Here is a 15,554-nt window from a genome sequence, read left to right as displayed (position 1 = left end):
TGGCGTAGTCCAATCGCCTGCCGTGTGGGGGATTCCCGCCCCGCCGCGGAAGCATCACCCAATGAGCAGCCTGGCGCTGGCCGCTCGGCCCGCCCCTGAAACCCGACTTTCCCACCCCTCCACCCCGATCTCCCCGTGCCATTGGAGCGCTCCGGAGTTCGGCGCCCGGGGGGCGGGACGGGGCGAGAGGGCCCCCGCCTCCAGCCTCTCTCCCAACTGCTCCTCAGCCCTCGCCCCCTCCCCTCCTCTCTCCTCGCCCCCACGCAGCCACAGTGCGCAGGTGCGTCGCGCCCGCCCCGCCCCGCCCCCCACAAACGCAAGGAGTCTGGGGTCGATGCTAGATAAGCTTTATTGAGGCGTTTCAGAAATGGGGCGGAGAAAGTGCTGAGGTCCTCTGGGTGCCCCCGGCGGGGGGTGGGGTGGGAGGCAGCCGGCTGGGGCCCAGCTCTCCGGTGTATTTAGGCGCTGCACCTTAGGTGGCCACCAAGAGAGCCTTGAGCAGCTCCTCACACATGTAGAGGCACCTGGGCACGTGGAAGCAACCTGCGTGGGGAGCAGAGGGTAGGGAGATGGGGGGGGGAGGCCGCGCTTCCCGGCCCCGCCCCCCCCCCCCGGCCCTCCAAGCCACTCACCTTTAAAGGGCCCCCCCTTGAAGTTGAGAGCCACTTTGCCCTCGCGGTTCAGATAGCCGAACCATTCTCCATGCTCCGGGTCCGGGAACTGTGGGTGGGAGGGAGGAGAAGAAAGAGGAGAGAGACTGAGCTGCCTGGCCCAAGGGGGTGGGGGGGGGGGCTGGCCATCTCCCCAGCCCCACCCCCACCCGACTCCCAGGGTCTAGCCCACAGGACTAGGGTAGAGTGAAGAGGGAGGGAGAGACAGCAGCTCAGAGCGATCTGGTTCCCTCTCACCCTCTCAGTCGGAGAGAAAGGGGACAAATCCCAGCTTTCCCTACGTTCTCTTGGACAAGTCACAAGCTGCCCCTCCTCAGGCAGAAGAATCATCGATTTTTGGAGTTGGTCATTCTCCACCTTTAAGGCCTTCCCACCCCTCCAACTAGTCTGTTCTTCAAAATCCAGCTCAGGTTCTATGTCAAGGATACCTTCTTTCCCTGTCCACCACAGCCCAGGTGTTCAAGAATAGAGGTGTCATACAGGCAAGCAGCCCCAGAACTAGATCAAAATGTAATTGGGAAATGTTTGTGGCTTTATAAATTAGGGTATCATTGGCATGGGCCCAATTCCTTTAATCTGTCCCCTCAGCATCCTGTTCAGCCTTCTCTAGACTCCCCATCTTGGCAGTGTCCTCCCTAAAATGAACTGACAAAATTCTCTAGATGTAAACCAATATTTCCCTACAATATTTTTTAAGCAATTGGGGACCCAGGGTCACACAGCTAGTGTCTAAAGTCAAATTTGAACTCAGATCCTCCTGACTCTGGGGACAGTGTTCTAACTACTGTTAGAGGTATTTGGCCTTTAGCTCTTGGATCATTCATAATCTTTTCCTACATGGTTGAGGCCTGTTGCCCAAGCAAGGCCAAGAGTCACCCATGGGCAGACAGGGCCCTCAGTCTCATTCTCTCCCTCCCTCCTGGCCCCTTTCCAGCCTAGCCAGGCCTTAAGCAGAGCATGCAGACTTTCACTGGCTTGGCCTGGAGGTCTTTGCAAGTTTTCTCACCCGCTCAAAGGTATATTCAGCAACTTGGCAGAAAAGGCGAAGTAAGATGGGGTCCTTGGTCTCACTGTAACCCATGAGGAAGGCAATCATGGCTTCACTGTGGGGCCACCAGAGTTTCATGTCCCATTCCAACTAGGGGGGGGGGGCAGGAGAAGAAAAGACACCTTTCAACTACTCATCTCTCAGCCTCTCCCCCCACCCCAATTTGTCTCCTTCCCCCCCCCCCAGCCCTATTTTCTATTCACTTCTTTAGGATGAGTCCCACTGGGCCTAGCCCCTTTCCCATGTATCACAATATGTCCAGAGTTCTGTCCAGCTGCCCACACTTCAGGCCTAGAATTGCTTTACTGTCCTGTCTCACCAAGGGTGGGAAGCATGTCATCCCCATCAGATTAAGATTGAAAAGGCTTCCCCCCTTGCTGGGCCCTAAGCCCCAGCCCCTCACCATTCCCTGGGCATGGCCAAGGCAGCTACAGAATTCAAAGCCCTTTCCCAGATTCAGGGACCAAATGGCAGGGGCTCCTTACCTGAGTGGGACAGAATTTATCTGCATCCTGGAAGTAGAAGATCCCCCCATTTTCACTGTCCCAGCCAGAATGGAAGGGTTGCAGCATGAATTTCTCAATGATGTGGGCCTTCAGTTCAGGGTTTCGCTGGCGCATAGCGTACCGAAGCAGGAACCAGGCAGCCTCCAGGGTGTGACCTGAGGTGGGGATGCCATGCAGTCAGATCCCCTACTGGAGGGAGATGTGGAGGCTGACTCCATGCCTCCCCACCCCAATTCTGTGAGATATTCAAAGGGCCCACACACGGACGGATTGTACTTCCCCACACTCTCCTGCTTCACCATCCTCTGCCAGGAAAACTCAGAGCTCTGAGTTTGCTCAGGACTGTACCCTGGTCCTTCCTTCCTTTTGCCACCCTCACCTACCACTGAGCACTGGGAATCTAGAACTGAAGACTGCCTCATTCTCTTCTCTATGGAAATCAAGTCCTTTTCTCTTCCAGCTCTGGGGCCCAGCTTCTTAAACTGTGGGGGTTGTGAGATATTGGGCACCAGTAAAAGCACCTATTTTATATACCTAGATACCTGGGGTTGGGTAAGAATTTCTCTGGGGGTGGGTAAGGTGGAAAGGGGTTGTGGGTGGAAAAAAATTGAAGAAGCACTGTTCTAGATCGAGGATCCATTCACCTGGATTCTGTTGTCTCCCCAGGCAGCCAGGAATCTCTTTGCCTTCCTTAGATACGTTCTCCAACACCATCTGTCCATTCCTCTGTCAGGTTGCAGGTGGGGGGCGGGGGTAGGGAATAAAAACTCTACTTTATCTCCCAGGAGGGGCTTAGCCCTGCTCAGCCCCACACCCTCCTAAACCAGTCTGAATTCACTGGCCAGGCCTCCCTCCACCCTCAGCCCCCAGGGCACCCAACCTGCAGATGCTTCAAGATGTCTTGGGCGCACCATTCTCCCACTTCAGAATACTTTCGGGTCATCATGTCATCATCTTCCCCCAGCTGATCCACTAAGTTGAGCAGCATCATGGGCACGGCCATAGAGTCAGCTTCGGGGGATCCTGAGAGCTGAGGCTGGCCCAGGTCAGTGGGATCCACTCGAACCCAGTAAATAATCTGATCCATCATCTCCACGGCTTCCCTCTAGGGAAGGAGGAGAATAGGGTCAGGTGAAGTCTCCCGGGATCAGCCAAAGGGTTCTGCCAATTCCTCAGACTCCTCCTCTCTAATCCACTAAACCGACTGGGCATTTTCTAGGCTCGAATGGAGCTCTGCCTCTTCCTGGCTGTGTGAACTTGGGCAAGTCACTTCCCTTCCTGGGGCAAATGAGAAGATTTAACCCCCTCTGCCCCACACACCTGGTATCGGGGGTCACCAGTGGCCTTCCACAACTCATCCATGGCCATAGTGTAAAAACACTCGCTGAAGATGGTACGCTGAATCTTGACAGGGCGGCCATCACGGGTCAGCACAAAGGCACACTTTTTCCCTGGCGGGGCTACTCGGGCATGGCGGATGAGGAACTCCCCTCCTGGAAGCAGTTTGAGGTGAGGAGATGGACCCCTGACCTCCAATTCTGCCATCCCAAACCCCTCTCCAGAAAGAAAGAGACACAGAGATTGAAAAGGCCTTTCCTGTAGGGATCATTCCAGAGAAGGAGGCCTCCTCCCAGGCTGGGTCATACTGTGTACAAGGGAGAGGAGTAGGGGAATTTGGGGGTGGGGAGTAGGGGAGACCATAGTAAAGTACCTGCTTTGGCAGCATCCAAGATCTCAGACCAGTGGAAACGCTGCAGTTTTCGGTAGAGGCGACAATACATCCATACCTGGAACAAGGAGACCAGCATGAGGTGGCATGAGGGGGGGGGGGGGGGGAATCAAGTCTCTTCCTGCCCCTCCTCCAACCACACAGACTAGAATATCCCTGAACCTGCAGGTGGGAGAAGCCATTTCAACCTACACCCTTTCTGGACTTCTAAAATATGTTGTATGCGCCAAAACCAGGCCTGTCACCACACTGGGGCCAGAATATGTGGGTCTCCAGTGAGGTGAGGGGTACCTTACCTGACGTCCTTGCAGCCACACATACTTGAGGTCATCATATACTTGGCCCTCCCTAGTGAGGCAGGTGAAGAAGCCCCTGGAAGAAAGGAGGGGGCATCAGTGATGGGGAGGAGGCTGGTTCTGGTTCTATATTATCTCACTGCCATCTTCTAACAACAAACCCCACCAGGAGGTGGGGGTGGGTGGCAGGGAAGGAGTTTTTATGCTTGGTTTGTGGGGATGTTAAAAGATATCTGGGTACTAAGCTCCAAAAAGAAGTGAGGAGACAAGAGCCTTAGAAAGGGAGTGGGAGCCAAGGATTAGAAGGGGGTGGGTGAGGTAGGATGGTTGGGGAAAGAGAAGGGCTGGGGGCGGGAGGGAGGGGGCAGCCATGCTGGATCTCTGCTGTGGGGTAATGAGTTGGCAAGAAGGGTTAGGGTTTGGAATGAGGAACAAAGGACAGGTGCCCAGAGGTGATCATTACCCGTGCTCTGAATCATGGGAGTACTTGGTCCAGAATGATACAACTCTGTCCAGCTCCTGCTCTACCCGCTCCTTCCAGGTGGCCAGTGTAGCTCTCTCCATCTCCTAGGGAATAAAAGGAACAGACCCTGAATTGTGAGCCAAGACGTCAAACTCCAGCAGCCTCCCTCCCCCTACACACACACAGACAGACAGACACACACGCCCCTTCCCTTCTTAAACCCCCAGAGGGAGCCCTACCCCAGGACAAGTGTAGGTCTGAGGAGGAGGCAGATGTGGAGAGCCCAGAGCTCCTAAGCCCTCCCCTCTCAGCAGCACACTAAATCTAGAGTCTAGAGGCTGAGCCTGGAGCTGGAGGCAGAGAGACTGGGACTAGAGGCTGATCCTATGACTGCTCAGCTGACTAAAGGCAGTTCCTGAAGCCGGAAGGAGAAAAGACCAAGACCTAGGCTGGGGGCCCTGAACTTATAACCTTGAAGGGCTGGGGAGGGGCTAAAGTTGAGGCTCCCTCCCTTTCTCTCCCTATCCTTCGACCTCCGCCCTCCCTCCCTCCTTCCCTCCCTTATCCCTCCTCTCCTCCCTCCCTTCTCTCCAGCTCCCCCGCAACCAATTCTTTAACCCTCTCCTTCCCACGCACAGTTTAGAAGAAGGAGGAGGAGAAAGAACGTGGTATGACTCTTTACCCCCTGGGGTGTGGATAGGGACCAAAAAGAGCTCCAGTAGCAAGAGAAAGGGTACCCAAGGAGTTAATTCCTTACAAGCCTCAAGATAACCCTATCAATGTAGAACAGGGCTTCTTAAACTTTTCCCACTTAGACCCCTTTTTCATCCAAGAGATATTTGCATGAACCTGGGTATACGGTTATATAAAATAGATATAAATAACCTTTTATTGCTGCCAATATTTTCTACAACCCCCACCTCCAAGTTCAATCACAAGGGGTCCTGGATACACAGTTTAAGAAGTTGGGTGGGGGGCAGGGCTGGGAGTGAAGGATCTATATAGCTTTTGTCACCAAGTCCAATCAGTGCCCTCAACCGGTTTATCCTTCTAGTCCTAGTCCTCTAAACCACTGTTACTATCTACCAACAGCCACCCCCAACAGTCAATTTGACCTTGCTGGAGAAGGATGGAGCTTGAGCAATCAGATGCTTAAGGGCAGCTAGGTGAGACAATATATCACTGGCCCTGGAGTCAGAAAGCCCTGACTTTGAATCCACCCTTAGACACTTACTATCTGTGTGACTCTGGGCAAATCATTTGATCCCAGTTGCCTCCAAAGAGGGGGGAAAAAGGGAGGGGGGGAATTAGCTACTTAGTTTCCAACAAGGGAAGCAGGGTCCTACAGGCCAGTTAACAAGCCAGGTTCTGCCCTTAGAAAACCTCATATTAAGGTCCCCAGCAGGGTGGGTGATGGATAACCAGCAGAGCAGCCAAGTGAGCTGAGATTTTGTTCTATGGCATGTGGAGTGAAAGTGAGGTTGCAGTCACTCCCCTCCCCCCATTATCCCCTCTTTCAAGAGCACCTGCATGCTCTCTCCTCTCCTCTCTTGTCTCTGTCTCTGTCTCTCTGTCTCTCCTCTCCTCTCTCTCTGTCTCTGTCTCTCCTCTCCTCTCTTTCTCTGTCTCTCTCTCCTCTCCTCTCTTCTCTCTTTCTCTCTCTTGTCTCTCTCTGTGTCTCTCCTCTCCTCTCTCTGTGTCTCTCTCCTCTCCTCTCCTCTTCTCTCTCTGTCTCTCCTCTCTCTCTCTGTCTCTGTCTCTCTCCTCTCCTCTCTCTGTCTCTCTCTCTCTCTGTCTGTCTCTCTCTCTCCCTCCCTCCCTCCCTCTTTCTCTCTCTCTCTCTCTCTTCTGGAGGCAACTAGAGTAAATTAACTTGCCCAAGGTCACACAGCTAGTAAGTGAGTAAGCTAGTAATTAGTAAGCCTTAGAAGGCTGGCCTGGCACTCTATGCATTGCAGCACCACTTAGCTGCCCTTCAGATTCCTTTTCTTCTTTTTTTTTTTTTTGGTGAGGCAATTGGGGTTAAGTGACTTGCCCAGGGTCGCACAGCTAGTAAATGTCAAGTGTCTGAGACTGGATTTGAACTCAGGTCCTCCTGACTCCAGGGCCGGCGCTCTTACCCGATGATATAGGGGGAAAATGGGGTACGGGTTGGGGTTAGGGTTCTTGGGAATTCCTCTTTAAAGAATTACACCCTCTTGCACACAAAACTTAGTTAGAACAAGGTGATAGTTTATTTAGGAGCAAGGGAAGGGAAGGGTGGGGGGAGGGAAACCATGAAAGAAATCCTTAGACTTTTCATGGGGAGATTTGGCATAAAGCACATGGCTCAGAGGTACCAAATCTCCTCGAACAGGAGACCGGAAGGTACTTTTATAGAGGACTGATGGGGGTGGACCATCTGCCCGTGAAAAGTTCCTTTAATGAAGGTGGACCATCCCCCACTGGTGGTAGCTGGGGGAATTGGGTGAGGAGTGGAGGACCATCCCCCACTAGTAGTGACTAAAGGAATTGGGTGAGGGGTGGCTATGGATCCCTCTTCAGGACACAAAGGCCGAAGCCACACTCAAACTTATCTCCCCAGGATAAGAGAGACCGGAATGAAGGGTAGGAATCCCAAGCTAGCTCAGTCTGATTTGGTTCCTCTAGGCGTTATCTGTCCTCTGGTTTAGTTTCTCAAGGAGAAGATTCCTCGGTGTGCCCCAGAGAAATTCTGGGGTGCTCTGCGCCCCATGACACCACTGTGCCACCTAGCTGCCCCTCAGATTCCTTTTCAAAGGGAAGTAAGGGGAGACCTAGGGATTGAGGCTCTGCAGTATGGAATCAACTCCACTCCTATTCATGGAGTTGGGGACTAAGAGCTGGCATGGCAGGAGAGAGAACATAAGGCCAGTCAGAGAATCACAGTTTTAGACCCGAAAGGGATCTCAAAAATCATCTAGTCTCAATGCCTCATTTTACAATGAGGAAACTGAGTCCCAGAGAAGTTAAAAGGTTTGTACAGAGTCACACAGTTAATGACAAAGCTGAGAACAACAAAATCAAAATCGAAAGGCAATTTTCCAAATCCAGTCTTCTTTCCACCATACCAATCTGTCACTTCTCTAAGACTTTGCAGAAAGTAGAGATAATGCAACCCTTTCACCCTCCCTGTCCTGGGGACAGAGGAATGTTATACCCGAGGGGCCTTTAAAAACTACCAAAACACCGAGGTTTAGCCCTAAACAATGAATATATGAATGAGAAAGCATTGTTTGTTGTGTAAACCTCCCACTATCCTCAAGGGGTTTATATTCTAAAGGGAGAAGACCACAAAAGTTGAGGAATGGTAGCTATGGAAGGAGAGTCTCTGGGATGGTAAAACTGATCCATTAGGCAAGTCTCATTTCCAGAAACTATGATTACTTAGCTAGAGGTGGAAAGCAGTGTTGGGAAGGCGGTAGAGGTGGGGAGGGGAAGGTATGCTTGCAGTGGCAGAGCAGCAAATGGCAAGATGACCTGGGCACAGGGCCAGGGAGGCTCAATGAAGCATGGGCAGCTTTGGCTACAGTCAGCCAATAATCAAGATGGCTCATTCCCAAGGTCAGGGATGAACCTCCCAAAGGACCAGGGGCATGGATTGGGGAGGTCCGGCATGGAGGGTGCTGGTCCGGGTCTAGAGATATGGGTTAGCAGAAGCAAGGCAGATGACAAAGTAGCCAGATGGCATATACCAAGGTGGTAAGGTATATGAAGACATGAGAAAATAAAGCTCTTTTCAGAGCTGGAAGGTTAAGGCTGAGGTCGATCTGCTGGTCTGTTCAGTTCTGCTGAACTGTCGCTTTTTGTTATTCAATCATGTCCAACTCTTCATGACCCCACTTTGGGGTTTTTTTAGCAAAGAAAGATACTGGAGTACTCTGCCATATCCTTCTCCAGCTCATTTTGCAGATGAGGAAACTGAGGCAAATAGGGTTAAGTGACTTGCCCAAGGTCACACAGCTGGTGTTTGAGGTCAAATTTTAACTCAGGAAGAAGAGTCTTCCTGACTCCATGCCTGGCATGATGACACCACCTAGCTGCCCTAATTGATGCTTTGCTCTCTTTCTAGTTCTTGCAATTGCGGTTAAGTGACTTGCCTAGGATCACACAGCTAGTAAGTGTCAAGTGTCTGAGGCCAGATTTGAACTCAGGTCCTCCTGACTCCAGGGCCAGTGCTCTATCCACTGCGCCACCTAGCTGCCCCTCTTTTGATTTTCTTTTTCTTTTTTTTTTTTTTAGTGAGGCAATAGGGGTTAAGTGACTTGCCCAGGGTCACACAGCTACTAAGTATCAAGTGTCTGAGGCCAGATTTGAACTCAGGTCCTCCTGACTCCAGGGCCAGTGCTCTATCCACTGCGCCACCTAGCTGCCCCTCTTTTGATTTTATTTTTCTGAATTGCTCAGAGGAATCTTTTTTATATGAACTTTCCCTTTTTTATATAGCAGATTTGCTGTTCAGTCATGCCTGACTCTTCATGACCACATTTTGGGGTTTCTTGGCAAAGATACTGGAATGGTTTGCCATTTCCTTCTCTGGTTCACTTGACAGATGAGGAAACTGAGACAGACAGGGTGAAATGACTTGCCCAAAGTCATACAGTTAGTGTTTGAGGTCAGATTTGAACTCAGGAAGTCAGTGAAGCCCAACACTATGGCGCCACCTAGCTGCCCTAATTGATGCTTTGGTCTCTTTGAACAGTGGGTCACTGAGTCAGCATAATTTAATTTTCTTTCTTTTCCTTTTTTCTTTTTTTTGAAACTTTTCCCTAAAATGGCTGGTTGAATTTATTTGTTTGATGTTCGATGGTCCTGGAACAAAATAAAAGTTAGCCAATATTAAGGGAATGGAAACTGATTAAAAAATTATAACTGCTCGATAGAAATTTGTGTCTACACAAACAAAATAGTCACCTTAAATATTCAAAAATTAATGTGACAGGACACTGAGAAGGCTTCATACATTTAGGCTCATCACCTGATCATATTTTATCCCTATAATATCTTCTCTCCAGATTAAAAAACAACAGCATTTTTTTTTTACAAAATCAAATAATAGCCAATAATTCACAATAGTGCAATAGGTAGAGGATACAACCACGTCCAAGAGGTACTGAAAAGAAACACTTGGGGCAGGTAGGTGGCACAGTGGATAGAGCACTGACTCTGGAGTCAGGGGGACCTGAGTTCAAATCCAGCCTCAGACATTTGACACTTACCAGCTGTTACCCTGGCTGGGCAAGTCACTTAACCCCATTTGCCTCACCAAAAAAAAAAAAAAATTTAAATACTCAAAATTCTAAGGAATAGCGATGCCCAAATCTGCATATTTTCTTTCTTTCTTTCTTTCTTTCTTTCTTTCTTTCTTTCTTTCTTTCTTTCTTTCTTTCTTTCTTTCTTTCTTTATTTATTTTGCGGGGCAATGAGGGGTAAGTGATTCGCCCAGGGTCCCACAGATATTAAGTGTCAAGTGTCTGAGGCCAGATTTGAACTCAGGTCCTCCTGAATCCAGGGCTGGTGCTTTATCCACTGAGCTACCAAACAATTTTCAATAAAGGGATGGCTCTCTGGGGAGGGGAGCCAGGTTCTGATTGCCAATTACTCAATTATATCAATTGCCCATTACTTAATTATATCAATGAAAATTATTTAAATGTAAAGAAGTAAGGGGGCAGCTAGGTGGCAGAGTGGATAGAGCACCGGCCCTGGAGTCAAGAGTACCTGAGTTCAAATCTGGCCTCAGACACTTAACACTTACTAGCTGTGTGACCCTGGGCAAGTCACTTAACCCCAATTGCCTCACTAAAAAAAAAAAATATGTTAGCAAGAAGTAAGGAAAAGTGTGGGGAAAAAACCCAAATTCTGTGTTGCTTCTAGAGGATGGAATCTGGGTTGGGTTTGGGGAAGGCCTAAAAGATAGAGTTACCTGGGTGTCCCAGAGGTGCTTATCACTGGTGGTGCCAATCTTCTACCTCTCCCTCCAATTTCCCATCAGTCTGCCTGACTTAGGGAACAGCTATCCCTTTCCTTAAAAAAAAAAAAAAGTTTGGGGGTAGCTAGATGGCACAGTGGATAAAGCACCGGCCCTGGATTCAGGAGTACCTGAGTTCAAATCCGGCCTCAGACACTTGACACTTACTAACTATGTGACCCTGGGCAAGTCACTTACCCCCCATTGCCCTGCAAAAAAAAAAAAAGTTTTTTAATTTTTAATTTTTTAAAAAATATTTATTTTGGGGGCAGCTAGGTGGTGCAGTGGATAGGGCACCAGCCCTGGAGTCAGGAGTACCTGAGTTCAAATCTGGCCTCAGACACTTACTAGCTGTGTGACCCTGGGCAAGTTGCTTAACCCCAATTGCCTCACTAAATATATATATATATATATATATCTTTTATTCTGAACTTAAGGAATAAAACAAGTATTCCCATAAGAAAGTGGGATAGAAAAACAGAGGATTGCACCTGACATTGCACCTGAACTTGCCATTCCTTTCTCTTTTTTTTGGTAAATAATATTTTCTTTTTTCCAATTATATGTAAAAAAAGTTTTCAGCATTCATGTGTGTGTGTGTGTGTGTGTGTGTGTGTGTGTGTGTGTGTGTGTGTGTGTGTGTTTAGGGCAATGGGGGTTGAGTGATTTGCCTAGGGTCATGCATCTAGTAAGTGTCAAGTGTCTGAGGCCAGACCTGAACTCAGGTCCTCCTGAATCCAGGGCCAGTGCTTTATCCACTGCGCCACCTAGCTGCCCTCCCAACATTCATTTTTTAAATAAGATTTTGAGTTTCAAATTTTTCTTCCTCCCACTCACTCCCCCCTCCCCAATATGGCAAGCTATTTGATATAGGTTATACATGTGCAATCATGTTAACCATATTTCCATGTTAGTCATGTTGGGAAAGAAGAATAAGAACAAAAGGGGGAAACCGTGAGAAAGAAAAACATAAAGTAAAAAAATAAAGTGAAAAAAAAAAGTGAAAATAGCCTGCTTTGATCTACATTTAATCTCCCTAGTTCTTTCTCTGGATATGGAGAGCATTTTCCATCATGAGTCCTTTAGAATTATTTTGGATCATTGTATTGTTGAGAAGAGCTAAGTTTTTCACAGTTGTTCATCGTCATCATTTGGCTTATTTTGCTGTTCTCTGAACTCATCATTCCATCTCCCATCTGTGAGCCTTTGCTAGGAATGCACTACTTCATTATCTCTGCCTCTTCCAATTCCTCTCTTCCTTGGAGGTTCAGCTCAGGTGCAGCCTAAGTGAGACCTTTCCTGAAGCTCTAATTATTCATGCTCTTTTTCTTCAAATGATCTAGTATTTTCCCTGAAATGTGTCAATGTCAGGAAGACCCAAAGCTTCTTGAAGACAAAGGAGGGTTTCACTTTCAGGACACTTTTCACTTGGACCTAGTTTGGGGCCTGGCACAGAGGAGACATTTCGAAAAGGGGTTTTATTACTGAACAGTCAATGAAGAGATCTGTTTGGTCTGGGCCTGCTGACTGTCCATGTTAGCCAATTACACAATTTCAAGACCCTGTCCATGAACGGTTACATCCCTATATGTGATGTCAGGCCCTTGAGGGCAGGAATGATTTTATTTTGGTTTTGTGTGCCCGGATTAGGTAGTAGCCCAGGCTGTTCCAGCCCGGGAACTGCCACCATGCCTGGGGTTACTGCTTGGCCTAGGCTGAATCCCTGAAGCTGAGTGAGTGAGTAAAGGTTTCCTTGGCCTGTGGGATGAGGGACTGAGAACAGAAAGGATGGAGTTATAACTTGGGGATCTCCTCTACCCTGCATGGATCTGGGCTGCCACAATGGTGTTAGTCTGTACTTGGAGAATTGTACCAGAACCCTTACTGTTCCTCTATGCTGGAAACCCGGGGGAGAAAGGGCTTCTCGCTGCGGGCCATCACCCCATTCCCTCCCACCTCACCTACAGAAAGCATTTTCCATTCCTGCTGCTTGAGAACAAGACCAACTTGCTTGGCCGGCAGGTGGGGGTGCTGGTTCATGTTTAATGTCCATCGATAATAACTCAAATTCCAATCTACACTCACCATTATCTTTGTGCCCAACCTTCCTGGAGACAGAAAAAATCTTGTAGATTTAATGGAGATGAGCAAGGACTTCTGCTTCTTGTTCAGTCACATCTGATTCTTTGTGACCCGACTTGGTTTTTCTTGGCAGAGATACTAGAGGCGTTTGCCATTTCCTTCTCCAGCTCATTTGACAGATGAGGAAACTGAGGCAAACAGGGTGAAGTGACTTTCCCAGGATCACACAGATTTGAACTCACAAAATTGAGCTTTTCTGGGGCAGCTAGGTGGCGTAGTGGATAAAGCACTGGCCCAGCCTCAGACACTTGACACTTATTAGCTGTGTGACCCTGGGCAAGTCACTTAACCCTCATTGCCCTGCCCAGGAAAAAAAAAAAAAATTGGGCTTTTCTGACTCCAGGCCTTGAACTCTATCCACTGTGTCACCTATCTGACTGAGCAGAGACTTGGTAGACACCATATGGTAAGCCCAGCATCCCTAGGAACAACCGTCTACAAACATCCTCACCCTTCCCCCATTGGTCCTCTATCAGCCTGACCTAGTAGCCATCCTGCCTTTCAGAGATGTAATCTGTCAACTGCCTCTGCTTTGGTCCCATAGCTGTCTTTTTTTTTTTTTTTTTTTTTGAGAAGCAATTGGGGTTAAGTGACTTGCCTAGGGTCACACAGCTAGTAAATGTCAAGTGTCTGAGGCCAGATTTGAACTTAGATCCTCCTGAATCCAGGGCTGGTACTTTATCCACTGCAGTGCCGCCTAGCTGCCTCCCCATAGCTGTCTTTTTGAATCCTTGTTTTGTACCCTATGTTTTGCACATAGTAAGTGCTTAATACCTTTTCATCCATCCATCCATCCATCCATCCATCCATCCATCCATCCATCCATCCATCCATCCATCCATCCATCCATCCATCCATCCGTGAGCTAGAAGCACCCCCATCAAAGTGCTCAGGGGAACACTCCCTCAGCCCATATTACTCCCAATAGGGGAATCACCAGCATAGTTAGCACAGCCTGGGAAGGGTGCCCCTTATTCTCTTTTTTTTTGGGTGGGGCAATGAGGGTTAAGTAACTTGACCAGGGTCACACAGCTAGTGTCAAGTGTCTGAGGCTGGCCGGTGCTTTATCCACTGCACCACCTAGCTGCCCTCGCCCCTTATTCTCAATAAGTTGGAATGGAGATATTAGGCATCTGACATCCTTGGCCCAGGCTGATGGAGAAGGGGCCCTCTCTCCAATGCTCCTGTGTGAGGGCCCTTCCCCGTCTTGGGCCTATAATAGTGAGCTATGTTTGGTCACTTGCTGGGAGGTCAAGGAATTAGATGCACAACTGCCCATGCCCATCAATTTCCAGAGCATTCAGCCTCCAGCATGACATGGCGAGTGGGGGGTGAGGGGAGCCGAACCCTGGCCCAGGCCCTTTGTCCAAGGATTACTCCATCCTCTTCTTGCTTGGGTTTCCATGATTCCTTCTGCTGCCTACAAGATAAAGTCCAAATCACCTGAGCATAGCATTAAAGGTTGTCCTTTTCCCCCTCTCCATTTCCCGTTCCCTTTCACATACCTTCTCCTGCAGCCATTCATCTCTCTCATTCCTGCCTTTGCTCTCAGTTACTCCCCACCCCCAATTCTCCATTAGTCCCTACCTGTCCCAATCTTAGCAGGATCCTTTGAGGTCTACACTAAAGCATTTTTTTTTTGGTGGGGCAATGAGGGGTTAAGTGACTTGCCCAGGGTTACACAGCTAGTGTCAAGTGTCTGAGGCCGGATTTGAACTCAGTTCCTCCTGAATCCAGGGCTGGTGCTTTATCCACTGTGCCACCTAGCTGCACCCCCCCCCCTTATCCCTTTTTTATGATCTCTTTGGGATACAGACCTAGTAGTGGTATTACTGGGTCAAAGGGTATTTTGGGCATAGGGCGACTGGAATTCTTGAGTGCCACAGTGTGCAAAGAAAGGAAAAAACTGGAGGCCCATGTGATGAAGGACCAGGTGTGATGGCAGCTGGGCTTCAGAAAGAGGTAACTGGGGATGGGATGGGTGGGGCAAGTGGGGCAGGAAGGGCAAAGAGAGGCACTGGAGACACCAGAGAAGGATCCCAGCTTCTGAGGGGCTAAGTGAAATCCTCCCGAGTTCCAAACTGTTGTTGAAGGGGAAAAGGCATCCTGACCCAATGCAGATTCTTGTGGCCCCTGCCTGGCCCTTTAGGAAAATGACTTTGGTTTAATGTTGTCCTAGCTTGGAAATCCACTTGATAATGAGACTATCACTTTTCCACTAACCAAACTTGACTTTCTCTAGCTGGGGAAAGATGAGGTTACACTGGATGGTTTCTTCTGCCTCTAGCATTCTCTGGGAAACAGGAGGTGACCTATGCAAGAGGGGACCCCATAGTCTAATCTGTCCCCAAATATGGCATCTCGTCCTTGTCCTGGTTCCCTCTTCCCCAGGGCAAAGAATGCAAAGTGGGAACTGAGCAGGGGAAGTCTAACAAAGCAGCTGGTTACATCATGCCCAGCCACCCCGGGACATTGTGGCCCACACCCTGGACCCTGTCCTCCACCCTTTTCTTCCTGGTCCATGTGCTCAGTTCCAGGTAATAACATATACTAGGAGAACTCAGGTTCTAAGGTGGCCCCTTAGACGTCACCTTGGTCATCTCCTCTGCTCCGCCCCCTTCACAGATTGGGATAACTGAGGTCCAGAAAGTGACCTGACCGAAGCCAAATGGCTGGTTAAAAGAACTGGGACTGGAAGCAAGTTTTCCTG

General features: G+C 49.2%; 1 protein-coding gene across 1 annotated transcript; it reads right to left on the bottom strand.

Moving 5' to 3' along the window:
• Positions 1 to 355: 355 nt before the first annotated feature.
• On the bottom strand, positions 356 to 5,245 carry LOC122733705 (renin binding protein). The gene is made up of 11 exons (XM_043974323.1): positions 4,953 to 5,245; positions 4,714 to 4,817; positions 4,251 to 4,326; positions 3,937 to 4,012; positions 3,546 to 3,718; positions 3,106 to 3,330; positions 2,870 to 2,951; positions 2,205 to 2,380; positions 1,678 to 1,809; positions 633 to 720; positions 356 to 543 (listed from the first exon to the last, which is right to left on the bottom strand). Exons 2-11 carry the CDS (start codon positions 4,812 to 4,814, stop codon positions 473 to 475), a joined length of 1,200 nt encoding a protein of 399 aa, XP_043830258.1. The 5' UTR covers positions 4,815 to 4,817; positions 4,953 to 5,245; the 3' UTR covers positions 356 to 472.
• Positions 5,246 to 15,554: the final 10,309 nt, after the last annotated feature.

Source organism: Dromiciops gliroides, chromosome X, assembly GCF_019393635.1.
Source record: "Dromiciops gliroides isolate mDroGli1 chromosome X, mDroGli1.pri, whole genome shotgun sequence".
Classification (NCBI taxonomy): domain Eukaryota; kingdom Metazoa; phylum Chordata; class Mammalia; order Microbiotheria; family Microbiotheriidae; genus Dromiciops; species Dromiciops gliroides.
Note: the sequence above shows the minus strand (reverse complement) of the source record. Positions and strands in the feature narration are given on the sequence as shown.